This window comes from Megalops cyprinoides, chromosome 2 (genome assembly GCF_013368585.1).
Source record: "Megalops cyprinoides isolate fMegCyp1 chromosome 2, fMegCyp1.pri, whole genome shotgun sequence".
Classification (NCBI taxonomy): Eukaryota; Metazoa; Chordata; class Actinopteri; order Elopiformes; family Megalopidae; genus Megalops; species Megalops cyprinoides.
The window spans coordinates 17,084,099-17,098,494 of record NC_050584.1 but is presented as its reverse complement, the minus strand read 5'-3'; the positions used below and the strand labels follow the sequence as shown (position 1 = coordinate 17,098,494).

At 45.5% G+C, this 14,396-nt stretch overlaps 1 protein-coding gene across 1 annotated transcript in view; it reads right to left on the bottom strand.

Annotated features, from left to right (window-relative positions):
* LOC118773099 (solute carrier organic anion transporter family member 5A1) overlaps window positions 1-13,662 on the bottom strand; it is a 44,428-nt gene extending 30,766 nt beyond the window's left edge. The window contains exon 1 of the mRNA XM_036521857.1: window positions 12,653-13,662. Coding sequence (XP_036377750.1) covers window positions 12,653-13,610 — 958 coding nt within the window. The 5' untranslated portion in view covers window positions 13,611-13,662. The remainder of the gene's footprint in view (window positions 1-12,652) is intronic.
* Between the last annotated feature and the right edge of the window lie 734 nt (window positions 13,663-14,396).

The window sequence follows — 14,396 nt, the reverse complement described above, 5'->3', positions numbered from 1 at the left end:
ATTCACAGCGCCTCTGAAGATTCAAAATCAAACGACACCCGGCTATTGGCTGTAATTTCTGTGACACGTGATTCTACCTATCCATCGCAGCTCAAGGGTCCAGCGGTCTCCTGGCAACCTCGCCGGGGTTCCATCAGAGCGGCAAGGCAGGCCAGCGGCCTCGAAGATCCATCCCTGCGCGCCCTTGAGGGAGTCCCCTCTAAGATGCCCCATGTGGCCGGCTCCATGTGACCACCTGATCAAAGCATTACTCCGCTTGTTAACAGGCTTAGCGCAGGAATGCCATTAAAAGTAGGGCCTATGAAAAATGTGCTAATCCCTTTGTACCTTTCTCCCACAGCTAAACTGTCAGGGCAGTTGCCGGCATTGCCAGACTCTTGCTCGTTTCGTAATACTCTGTTTCACCTTGTGAAAATTACTTTGGCCGCCTTTGGCTCACCGAGCCGTAAACCGCAAGCAGAAAGGACGCGGGTTGAATGGGGAGGTAGGTGGAAAAAAACAAAAATAATCACATGTTGGTTTCACAGCAGTACAATTTTGCTTTTGTGTCAAAGACAGCAACAGCGTCAGTGTCAATATAATGAAAACACATGAAAAACTGAATTGTGTACAAATCCTTAATGAAGTGGGTAACAACAAATATAAGACTGGTATAAGATCAGGATGTTTGGGTCAGCGCATAAAACACAGAAAGGAGCGAAATTGCTTTATTCCTGTAACAGGCTCTTCAGCAACTGCTCAGTGAATGTCTGCAGCTGTCTGATCCTCTGATTAAAGTTACTGAGACGGATACAGAGTCATTGGTGGGGGGGGGGGCCTCCGTCTCACCTCCTCCCTTAGCCGAGACCTGGACAAACTGTGCCCCTTCCCTGTCTTTGTCAGCAATACAGGAAATAACAACCGTGAATGTTACATTTCCTTCCTGCAGGAACAGCATGGTACGGGACTGAATTCAGCACAGCAAGTCTGCCCACTTGGCAGCCTTGCGCTTAACCAGTCATACGACCCTTTCATGTGAAGTTCAATATAAGGAAAAAAGAAACACACGTAAAGCGAATTACTGCTTGCCGTATTTATGACCAAGATAATATGTATTTTTTTGTGTGATCAGCAAGACAGCTCAGGACCCTTCAGAGCAGACAACTGTTGCACTACCGTCTGTTCCCGCAGGGCCTGACTTGCATGTACTATAGAAATGCCTTTGCCGTGACCCAGTATTCTGGGCGAGTGACAGCTGATCCCAGTCTAGGACGAGAGCGTGCTTTCTAAAAGGGCCATCTGGGCTGCCTGTGCTCTGTGTGTGTGTGTGTGTGTGTGTGTGTGTGCATGCGGTGCTAATCTTCAGAGTGGCTGCGCTGTGCCATGCCGCTGATCGTGGGGGGAGGGGGGGTCTCCGCTTTGTCCGTGGCCCCCGGCGCTTTTGTCGGTCCCGGGCTCGCACCTGCAGCTTCCCCCCCGTCTTCCACAATGACGTGCGGAGCGCTGCCGTCTGGCGCGGGCCGCCACCGGGCCTCGGCGCTTTCACCCGGTGCCAATCCGGAGGAAGGGGGCTCTATTCAGCGGCGGAATCCTCTGGCCTGCTTTTCAGCGCCGGGCTGCGGGGTGGCCACAGAAGCGTGGTTGCTCGTGGAGAGAGGTCAATTCTTTTAATCGTTTAGCCTGTTCCTGCGGAAAACAAGGTCCGGTGCTTTGCATCTGGACCTTCTGCGCTTTGTTACAATAGGCAGATCAAGCCTTTTTTTCACCGATTCACGTAGTTCCCGTTTCACAAAGCAGCAGTTTACCAGATGCTCTTGACACATAAAAACTAGAAGTGTGCAGTATTTAACCCCTCTGTTTTTTCTATACAGGCGGTCCCCATTTTTATTACTGTGGACTCGCGGCAACCCCGCCATAAACCAGATCTTTGGGAAGTGAACTGTACTTTCCTACAGATACAATGTTGTAAGCACGGGTTATGTTTGCAAATGGAAATTTTAAATGACAGCTTGGGAATGGGATAACATAGAGAAAAGCGAGATGGAAATCACAGCCTTTAGACAGGTGCTCATGACGCACACAGGACAAAATAAATCTTGTCCTTCACTGTACAGTTGCAACAGACAGTTGCAAGTGTGTCACGTTTGCTGTAAACTAGGGCTGGGTGGTATAGCCGTCGCGATACATCGAATAGCTATTTTTAGCACAATAACAGCTATCCCCAGCATGTGGCATTAGGTTTCTTCCCATATTTATTTCCCCTTTAGTCGTACCTGATGCGGGAGCGCACCTCCAGTTTTCCGAGGCCATATGAAATGCTCCCGGGGGGAAAACCACCACTCGTATTTACTCAATGTTGATGTCACAGCAACACGCACTATGCTGCTTCCATGTGGTAGATAGAAATACATGGCTACAAAGATAAAGAGTGAAAACATATGCTATGTGTTTTTCAAAGCTAATAGGTAAGTTAACCAACATATAGATACATTCTTCTGCCCCGGAAGCATTTCACTGAACTTTGGAGGTGTGCTCCCGCATCAGGTATGACTAAAGGGGAAAAAAAATACGGGAAGAAACCTAACACCACATGCCAGGGATAGCTGTTATTGCGCTAAAAATAGCTATTCGATGTATCGCGATGCCTATACCGCCCAGCCCTACTGTAAATGTGAAACATCACAAACTGGATGATTATAGAATGGGAAAAACACACGAAAATATCCATACTAAACACCTGGAAAAAAAGTCTTCAAGGCAAATGTAGAGCAAAACAACTGTAAAGGTATCGGTTTCAGACTCACGCTTGAGGGTCGTGTGTTCTACGAGACTGCTTCAACAACTTTTGCCAGTGGGAGGGGGAAGAAAAAGGTGTTGACCAAAAACTCTGACACTCAGAACACACATGAAAAATGCAGCCCTGCACTGGGAACAGCAGTGCAACATGGCAGGATGGGAGCAGAGTGAGAATATTTTTATTGCAGTGACAAAAGCCAGAGAGGGCTGTGAACAAAGCTCTCTGTGAGAGGCCTTTAACAGGTCCAGCAATCTCTGAAGGGGACACTGACACCCCACCAGCACAGACCGACACAGTGATTATTACTGGGGTTTTTTTTTTTTTTGTTATTTTATTTTTTTGTTTAATTTATACTAAGCAAAAGCTAATTACAGAGTGATGTATTCAGTAGGTCCAAAAAACAAACTGCCTGTAATGCTGTGCTATTGTGAGGTCTAAATGTGCAAAACCCTTTACCAAATCAAGGGGGGGGGGGGGGGGGGGGGGGGGGGCCAAAACACCAAGTGGGTTCATTTTTATTAACGGACACATCCAATGTCTCAAGTGTCCTCCATTTCGCCTGCACCTGATGTGGCGTCAACACTGACGTTTATTTACTCCACAGCAAGCATACGCGGCCTGTGTCCAGACAGCATGTGCGCTGATCCAGAGCAACCCGGAGGTGCTCTCCTGGGTTCACATCGGGTGAACGGGGTGGCCAGTCCACCACATGCACTTCTTCTATGCTAGGGCATGCTGACAGATTACCCAATTTTGCAAGATGAGATTGTGGGGGGGGGGAATTAAAAGCTGTCCATCACTTGGACAGACAAGAGAATGCGTAATGTGTTATTACCTTGTATCTAACAAGCATAAAATTTCAAGTCTGTCCTATGCAGCAGGTTATATTCCAGCCTTTAATAACCTACTCACTGTTTTATCATCTCCCTATTCCCCTTCCTAGGCAACCTATCCATCACTGGCGCCGCTCGATTTTTCTTCAGAAAGGATGGGTTTGGGACAGACACCTAAAAAAGAAGTCTGCACAGTTTGCACAGCTACTGCTTGCTGAGTAGGCTATGCACAATGCCTACAATGAAATGAGCTGCTAATCATTTAGCAATTAAACAGCGCTTCTGTAAGAGGCTGCAACGAAGCTGAGGGGGATTTAAATCACCATGTCAACGCTAAAAGAGTAAAGAGTAAAAGAAGCACATTTTCAGTATTTTTATGCATTTTAGATTTTTTTTTTACAATTATTGGTGTTCCTTTCACCATGTTATGCTTTTTCCCCTTTATGCAACCCTATTTCGGAATCAACTGGAGAAGTTATGCTCGTCTCACCACAACAACCTCTGTACTCACACAGGAGTGCTGCGGTGTAGTGAATGCAACCCTCCAATACACTCACACACACACCAACAGGGACTATGGTTTCACACCGAAAGCCACCCCACACGCTACAGCGAGCTAAGCGCCCATTGGAGGACAATTTCACCAATGTCAAAAACTCAGCTGTATTGCAGCTCAGTGTCCGTTTGCACAGCAAATTTGCCCTGCAGTTTCCCCCGGTGTCCTGGCCAAATTCCCAATATGGGTCTCACATTCTGGCTATTTAATTACTCTCCAGGTTTACTGGCTAAATAAACCTCCCCCCTACCCTTTCAGCTGATGTGTGGTGAGTGTTCCGGCACAAAATGGCCGCTGCGCAGCACCTTAGGTGGGTGTTACACATTGGTAATGCTTTAGATTAGTCATCCCCTTCCCCTCCCGATTCACTGTAAAGCGCTTTGAGGTCCATTAAAAGCATGACATAAATGTAATCTATGAGGTTTTATGATTATAGCCGTTACTATGGATGAACGAGACCTGTGCCGTCATATTACCTCAAAACAATGCGTTTACTCACCGCACCCCTGCGTATGATGTCAATCGTTTTTACATATTAGTTTCAACCTCGTAAATCAAGTTTGAATGCATACGGTCTAGATGCATATGGCTTTTTTTTTTAAATAAGACATGCTTACAGTACTTAAATCGCAATAATCTTCTGACATGCCAAAAAAAATCTCCATTTGGAAAGCGAGCGTTCTCAAACTACGCTCATTCAGCTCTTCCATGTTAGGAATGGAAACAGAACACTGCTCTACGAGAGCTGTCAGAAAGAACAAGCGTCTTCTCTCACTTTTCTCCCTCAGTTCCCATCAGAAATGAATTGTTTACTAGATGCATCTATGAAACAGGGCCATTAGTGTAAATGGTGGCGTGCAGCAGCTTTATGGCTCTCGTTTGGTTTTGCCAGGTATTAAAAGCTATCCTTCCAAAACCTAAAACGATAAACCACAGCCTGATAGTGCGGAGTAAATTTCCAGAGCGAGCATTCATCCACCACCATTAAGTGGTAAACCTGGATGGTCAATTATGTTCCAATATGTTAAGTCCCTGAGTAAGCCTGTGTGATTTGTTCGAATTGACATGCACTGTTGTTAATCCCAGGAGACATAAATGAATAAATCCTAATTAGTGTCTACGTATTGTAGTCTCATCACCGAAAAAAAAAATATATCTTGACATCTGTCAAATTAGATCAGAGTGCATACGTTCCCTACATTGTTCTCAGGTAAATCTTATATTTTAATCCTTTAATCTCAATTTTGTAATTATTATATACACGTTATCATTTTATTATACTGTACACACACAAACACACACATATATATGTGTGTGTGTGTGTTTACGTATTTATGCATACTGTATGTATATTTATATAGTTAAATGGGTTCAGATATTTGGGGGGGGGGGGGGGTCAAAATCTATTTTGTAGCAGGTGGAACTGACTGACACTAGCTAGAACTTTATTAAATGAGTGTGATAAAAGCAACTTTATTATGCCGATTCACATTTGTGACCCAACAGAGGTGAGGCTCTACTAGCAAAGTCATAGGTTAATAAACATCACATGCAGAGGCCACTGGAAGCAATACAAGCTGTGGGCCCACTGCCGCGCGCTTTATCCATGGCTTGCAGATACTGTCACACGGGATCCTGCCCCATTCCTCTTGTAGAGCCTGGACAAGCATGTTCCTGCTGGCTGAGCCCTAGATAGCACACATTTTTCCCAGCTCCTCCCACAGGCCTTCAGTAAGGATCAGGTCTGACGAGTGGAGCGTTCGTAGCACAATTAACACAAGCAGGATGAGGATGTGTGTTGACCTGCCAGAATGTTATCACATCAGGATGCGCGTGCTGGGGGAAGGGCTGCAAGTGTGGTCCCTGGACTTCGTCACGGTGGCCCCGTGCAGTTAGGCCGCCGTCAACATTTAAAAGCGGAGCTGGCCAACTTTGCTCCACCGCAGGCAACTCCACTTGCAAGCGTTGCTGACGCCGTCGTGTTATGTCAAGTAACCGCTCAGACCCCTAAGGATGTCAGGTCTGCACAATGATCAAAAATATGACGCTTGGTGGGGTCTCAGGTTTTGGTTTGGTGTCATAACTCATGGTCTAGCAGATCACAGGCCTACTGTTCACGGACTGTGAACCTACTGGAAGGTTAAACAGAAGGCGGTGAACACCAGACAGCAACACTGCTATGATTTAGACTCCCACATACCAATGGCATGAAGAAACTTTGGCTGATAAGTGAAGCATACTAGTTCCTTTCTTTGTTTTTCTTTCTGGATTTTTGCTACAGAAACACAAACATAAACAACTATACTGTACGTGTAGGTTCAAATTATAATTTAACAGTGCTCACAAAACCAGGCATCCTGGTTGAGTCAGATACCCCTTATATTTAAGGGCCATTGTATTAAGTTTGCTGACAAACATGTAGACAGATAAAACCAGTGAGACATATTTAAGAAGATTAAAAAAGGACGTCTGTCTTTTTGTGCATGTTAGCAGTCTACACTTGTGAATACTGTGGCTATGTTCATTACACATAAGGCATTCTGTTTCCTACTAAACTATATAAATATGTAATCTAATTGTTTAACGCACTCGTCAGCTCTACCAGCTAGCTTGTGCCTTGTCTGGCCAACCACTGAAACCTGGTCATGCAGCACTTCTATTATTGTTGACTCATTATGGTTTTTTCTTGTGTTGCACTCACTTGTAAGTCGATTTGGATAAAAGCGTCTGCCAAATGAATAAATGTAAATGTAAATACGTTCCGTATTAACGTCAGTGGCTAAGGAGATGTTATAACCACATCAGTGGCTAAGGAGATGTTATAACCATAAGAACATTCTCAGTGCACTTCATCAGGTAGCTCATGATTTTCTGTTACAGCTGTGTCAGTGCGTCCTCGCTGATAATAACGTGGTTTTGTCTCCTCTCAACGCTAAGGAAGCGGTGACGGGAGTCACTGAAACACACCCTGCAGCTTCTCATGTCAAGTGCAAAGTCATTTAATGACACCTCTTCCACTGCAAAGTAAACAGCACCCACAATACATCAACCAGACAACCTAGGGCCTAGTATGGAGAGTTATAAAAAGCCATGGGACCCTGGTGGCTGTGTGACGGACCAGGGAACGGCAGTCTTGCATATCTGTGTGTGGCTAAAGAAGGGCAAATGTTCCGCCGGCTTGGGAAATGTGATCAGCCTAAGGGATGCGGCACGGGGGGGGTGGCATTAAACCCGCAGGGAGACAGCAGCCGCATCACCACTGTCACACGCAACATGGCCGTTTCCTGACGACAGTCACACAGACCGCTGGGTGGAAAAAGTGGTTGGGGAGGGAGAAGGGGGGCTGCTGTTCCCACAAGCTGCTGGTCAGTGCAACCGCTGTCTGCACCCCCTCACACGCTCGCTTGCTCACTCACACACACGCTCACACAAACACACACACACACACACACACACACACACACAAAGGTGCGCACATACACACACACACACACACACACAAAGGTGCGCACATACACACACACACACACACACACACACACACACACACATAGACACACACGTGCGCGCACACACACAGACAAACAGAGCAGGAACGTGGACTCATAGCAGCTGTTCCTTTTCTAAAATTAACAGGGGAGAGGAGGTGCAGGCTGTCCTGCTTACAACTCTAAAGGAATCACACACAAACATATACACACACACACACACACACATACACACACAATGAGCAAGGCTTAGTGCCTTGATGAACAGCTACTCCAAAATCCAAAACACCCCCAAATACCACAGCAGTATGGGGACGTGAGCAAAACCAAGCCTTCAAGAGGCTGCAGACTCAGAACAACACCCCAGAGTGGCCCACTGCAGCTAGTGTGTTAAAACATTCTCTTAATGGCTCCCAAAACACCCCTAGCAACTGCATGATGGCTGCAGCAGTGGTAGGCAATGGCTTATGACTAGAGGGCTGCACGTCTGAATCCCAGGGAGGACATAGTTTCTGTGCCCCTGAGCCAAGCAGTTACCCCAAATTCCTTTGGTAAACACGCAGCTGTATAAATTGCTAATATTCTCACGGTAAACACCTCGGTGTATAAATATGCAATATGTGAAATGTAAGCTATGTTGGTCACCCCAGATAAGGACATGTGTTCAGCAAATGCACTTTTGTAAAAAAAATAAATAAAATAAAAATGCATCGCAGGACTGCACCCTCACAAAATTGTTCCCAAGGTTAACATTTAATGACGAATACCACAGCCAGCAAAGTCCTAATAACACTGGAGGTGCAGTGCATAGCAATCCAATCAAGGCGGACCATTCTCCCAGTTGTCCTTAATGATGAAAAAAGCACAGTCAGAGATTTAAGATCAGTGAGAGTCAGTGCTGGGAAAACACTGCTTTACATCGAAAGCAAAACACATTTTAAGGAATCTGTAACAGCACAGGCAATTTTAATGAGAAGGTCACAGTCATTTCTACCGTTCACATCAAAGACAGACCTACCATTTCGATCGGGTACCACAAATTAGACTCAAAAAAGGAAACTAAATCTGTGAGAAATTATGGGCACGGCAACACGTTTAGTGCATTTGCCACACAAAAAAAAGTGAGATATGATCAGGTAATGGAATTCCTTAATGAAGTAGTACATTGGCAGTCTACACAGCACAGAGCAGTGTTCTTTACAGCTTCTCACAGCAAGTACACTTTCCCTCCCATATTTATTTTATTTCATTTTTTTTTTTTTTGGGGGGGGGGGGAGGAGGAGGGTGTGTGGGGAGTTGAAGGTTACATTTAGAGCATTTAAGAGACTGACTTTCAAAGTACACCCACAGTCTATACATGTTCCTGTTCCTGTCTTACAGGCGCAGTCTCCTGATCTAAAAAAAAAAAGACATGGCACTTCCCTCACTTTCTCCGGTAAGCCAAGAATCCAAACAGGGAAGCCGAGCTCCACCCGAGGCCCTTTCCTGAGGGGGAGGCCCAGGTGGAGAGTACAGAGCGCTCGCGGGGAGGGACGTGCTTGTTGTTGTAGCCGCTCTCTACTTTCCCCTCTGTGCATTCATTTCAGCAGCCCTCGGGTTCAGCGGTGCCGGACCTGCCCACCGCTCGAGCCAACAGTCACCCGACCATACAGTGGAGTCTCCAGCCAAAAGACTATTCAGCAGCTCCTGGGCTTGTGTGTGCATGTTTGTGTGTTTGTTTTACAGACAAGACCTGCTAAGAATACACCTCTTCACAGATTCAAGGCCCTTCCTATGTTTTCACACTCCCAATTAAAAGGGAATAAGAACATGATGTAACAGAAACAACCACAAATCGGGACTTTTTGTCGTAGCTTTTTTAAGCTCCCTCTTTCTGGAATAAAGTTAAATATTTGTGCACTATATGCCTTCGCTCTGAACAGTGGTTTAAGGTTAAAGTATAATGTTTTTAAACATTTTTACGCAAAGAAAACGATCCAGTGTATGCCTTTTTCTGTTATATCAGTTAGTTTTTTGTTCCTATTTAATCAGGGATATGAATAAATATGGAGGGAACTTTACATACCACACAGCTTTACCATACCTACACCTCATACATACTTCATGTGGAAACAACAAAAACAGCAGAAGGACAAAAGACTGAGGTGAGTCACCATCAAAGATTTGGATACGTGTGGGGGTTGTGTGTAAACGGAAGACAGATAAAGCCAAGCTACAGACAAAACACACAATCACGGCCAATGTCCTGCTACACCGTGTGGCATTCCTATATTAGGAGGTAAACTTTCCCAAATGGGAGGGGAAAAGGTTATTTTGCTGATGCCGGAGTGAGTTAGTATCGATAAGCCTTTGTTTTTTAAAACAGCAAAATCCTACATGAGACGGATTACTGTTTGACACTGAGTGTTCTGAAGCTGAGTGTTCTGAACCTGAAGGTCGCCGGCAATCTGTGGTCTCATTGCTTTGCTAGCTGCTGTTTCACGTTGCATCTGCAACCTGATCTGCAAGCGTATGAGAGTGAGCATCCAAGGACATTTAAAAAATAATAATGTGGGTAAGGGGTTACGTGCAGTTTTCATTTTTTTAATATTCCATATGTTGCTCAAATAGGGATTCTAAAAATGACTGGCTAAAGATGTTCTTATTTACAGTTTCGTTTTAAGTCTTGTTTTTATTCAGACAATCAGACCATTTTTCGAAATACATTGTTTCCCTTTTCATGACATGACATCGCTCTCTACGTCTGTCCAGCTATTAAGAAAACAGCGCTGTTTTCGTACATGCGTCCTCATGGATTATGACCACGTCCACAGAGCCATGTGCTGAACTGCACAGACCTTGAAAAGGTCTCTCCAGGCTACATGATTTTATGTCAGAAAGCATGTTGATTGGTTTAGTACAATGAGCCACAGCATGATTATTAAATCTGCCATGGCAGGGGGTTAGACATTGTCAGATTACTGCAATGCACCGATGTCTGGTACAGTGGGCATTTCAAGCAATCCCTTAACTCCACTACCTCATTTCTGCACAAAACATGGATTTGCCCACAGAGACAGCTCAACACCCCCCTCACCACACACACAGACACACAGACACACACACTTGCACAGTCACTGATTGATCATTTGCCTCAGGTTCCGTGGGGGTGCCAGGTGGACGTGGGCGTGCTCCTCCTCAGGACTGACCTGACCCTACTGCACACTCACTCCTCTTCACACACTTCTTCCGAAAGCACTGTGGCTGCAGGGCCGCTGCAGCTGTGATAGGATGGGGGGGGGGGGTGCTCCTCAAGTGTTGCTGCTCCAATCAGAGTGCATGGCAGTGCTAAATCAATAGGGAACAATCCAAGGACCTCTGTCGACAGGTGTCATGTGTCATAAATACTGACCCATTTCACCATAACCTCATTGGTTTGGTGGCCGTGGCATGACTATCAAAGGCTACTACAAACTTACTGGACCTTTTATATTTTCAAAAGGGAAGATATCCACATGAGTACATTATTTATTTTCTTAGCAGATGCTCTTAAAAGAAGAACACAGATTACATATTTTCAATTTTAAATCTGGATATTTATAGCAACAATTAAAACATGCCTTGCACAAGGGTGCAATAAGCTGAAGTAAATGGTGCCTCATATAACAACTAAACATATGGTTACAGGACCAGCTCCCTCACCACTTCTCCACAGCTGACAGACCGAATATATCCAAAGAAAAGGCATCAGGGCTTAAATAAGTAGAGTCTGACTATTTTAATACATTTTGTCATAATGTGCAAAACCTTTTTTCACCCCAGAACATTAACTGTTTAGTCACCATGGAAGACCACCACATGTCATATTCTCAGTAAGCACCAAACCCAGACAACCTTGAGGTTCATTAAATGGATAAGAGCATTATTACCCGTAGACAGGGACATAAATCCACCGTGCCGAGAGACGTCTTACTCCAAGCGGCCACGCTGGATTGGGCGCTACTAAGGATTGCGCCTCTTTAATCTCCGGTCCTCCCCACAAAAAAGGCGCCAGGAGGCAGAACCATTCATCACCTCAGCTCAACCGGCCTCCTTCGTGCTCGCTCCTTAGTCAAGGTCAGCCTCGCTGCTCCATCACGAGAACGTGCGCCGCTCACCCAGGGTCCCGAGGGACACTACTCCTCCGGAAATCAGATGAGAGCGGGGAGGCTGACAGTAGGACGGAAGGGTTTGCACTGACGGCGGTGCCAGGCTCAGGCTGTTACACAAAGGCTAGCAAAAAATGGCTAAGGACCCTGCGAATTACCTCTAGATGTGCTGGATCAGCAGTGACGCGAGACGTTGAATTCACCGCCAATGTGCTGGCAAGGTGAGCCATCCCCTGGGGGCCATAGGGCATGTATCCTTGCAGTCACTTCCCCCAACATCAAACAGACACTAGGGTCTGACCCACTGAGCTGCAAATGGATGTGACCTCCTGATTGTGAGGAGCACCATCCATTTTAAATCAACTGCAAATCTGCTCTGCATCAGTTGTATTTATGTATGTAGCCCTCATTAGTTGCAACACTTCAGAGAGAATGGAAATCTACATATATAGAAATATTTTCATTTTCAGAAACAACACATTAAATAACAATTGGCTCATTTCTATATTGTCCAGATGTCAAAGTTGTCAGAGTATTGCCATCACAGCTGAATCAGAAACCATGACAAAACTGAACAAGGTCTTTTAAATGAAATTAATGCCATACATAATGTTTAGGTTAACACATCACACTGCACACCTGTTTCCTAAAAAACAGTGGCTACCTTCAAAAATCAGAACTCTCCAAAAAATAACACTCAACATACTTTATGTACCTTTAATTTAAAAACAGCACTGCAGACAGAAACATTTTCATCAGACCCATACAAAAAAGGCAATCATTTGACCTCAGCACAGGTGAAGTGGTGCTTAAGCTACTTTTAAAATCAAGCTCAACGTCTACATGAGAATGAAAAGCCAGAGGTGACTTACCGAGATAAAGGGACGCGTTCTCCTTCTTGACGTTGTCGTCCAGGTACGTTGGTCCCAGCGTGTAGATCGGGGTGGAACCCATCCCGACGAGGATCTGGGCGCAGATGAAGAGCGCCACGTACACGGAGTGGTCGTTCCCCTCCTGGTCTCTGGGACAGGAGGACACGTCCGGGAGGTCCCGGCCACCACTCCCATTGCTATTCAAACAGAGGCCCTCACTGCCCGCGGAGGAGTTCACCTCCTGGATTTGGTAAGGTGGGGATATGAAGTGAGGTAAGGAGAACAGGCCAGCTCCCACGGCGATGAAGACACCACCCACCGCCAGCCAGCGAGGCCTCTGTCCTCGACCCCCAAAGTAACTGATGAAGACCACCACCAGCAGGCTGCCAATGTCAAAACAGCTGACCAGCAGTCCTGACTCAGAGCTCCTAAGGCTGTACCTCTTCTCTATGGTGGTGATGACACTGCTCAGGTAGCCAGATACCATCAATGACTGGATAAATGTCAGGTAGCACATACAAAATAAAAAACAGCGAGAGTCGGAGAGAATCACTCGAATATATTTTCTAGCGGGAAAATGGATGAATTTTGACAGGGAAAAGCCTAGTTTTTTGCTCTTGGCATTGTTGACGTCAGTTCGCATGGAGCTGCTCAGCCCTACCATGCTAGACACGGAGGGCGAGAAGTCAGTCCTGGTTGGGGAGTCGGGCTGGCTCGAATCAGCTTTCCCAGGAAGATCGCTGAGCACGGAGCTCTGCTCAGCGTTTATTGACGTCTGTGTTGTGTTGACTAGCCTTGGTTCCAAAGGCTCGCCGCCCAGCTGACAAGAGCCATTTAGGATCGGTAAACTTTTGGATTTGAAGTAACCTCCTGGCTCCTCATACTGACTTTGGAATTCATGCACCTCAAGAGATTCTGATAAGTCGCTCCCAGTCTCCTCACTGTCAGGTGAAGCCATTGTCAATCTGGTTTAAGCTTTCAGATGTATATTTATAACAACTAAAAACAGATTCAATGGCATCCGCCACACAGATATATACTAGACCAGGGCTGTAAGCTAAAATGTGTGCACAGCCCTGGCAGAGGATGAAACGATAAGGTGTGGGCCACTACGGCTACTAACATGATTTATCTGCATTGCTGTTTGCAGTGAAGCCTTTTTTTTATCTCACACAGACGTTTTCTCTGCGCTTCATCTGATCACTGGGGTCGTTGCTCATTCTTCTTCTTCCAGATGCCTACAAAATACACATGGACGTCCTTTTCTATCATCGACATAGAAAATGCAAAAAAAGCCCCATGTCCACATTTAAAATAGCTAACTAGCCTATATCTTGAACATTTTTGTTGTTTTCCGTTAGTACGCAGATTTTTTTTTAACGCAGCTTGTATACAACGGGCTAATCACGGCTATCGCACCGCATCTTCATTCCAAACGGTAAAGCGGTTCATCCTTTCGCTTGTACAGTTTTCCGTTTTCTGACGGTGATCGATTTAATAGTTCTTTGTTACTTGTCACCGCACGAAGTCCTCAGTGTAGCCTCTCTGCTCGATTCTGTCCCAACAGCAACGCTGAATCCTGAGCCAGGAATGCAACAATAAGAAAATAATGAAACACGTTTCTGCTGTGAAACACATTCTGTTACATAGTGGCTAGTCACCTAGATTTATTCGAATTCACTCGGAAGGGCATTCCTTTTTATGTCACAGCTACTGTCTGTAATTCAAACGCAAGCGTCTTAGC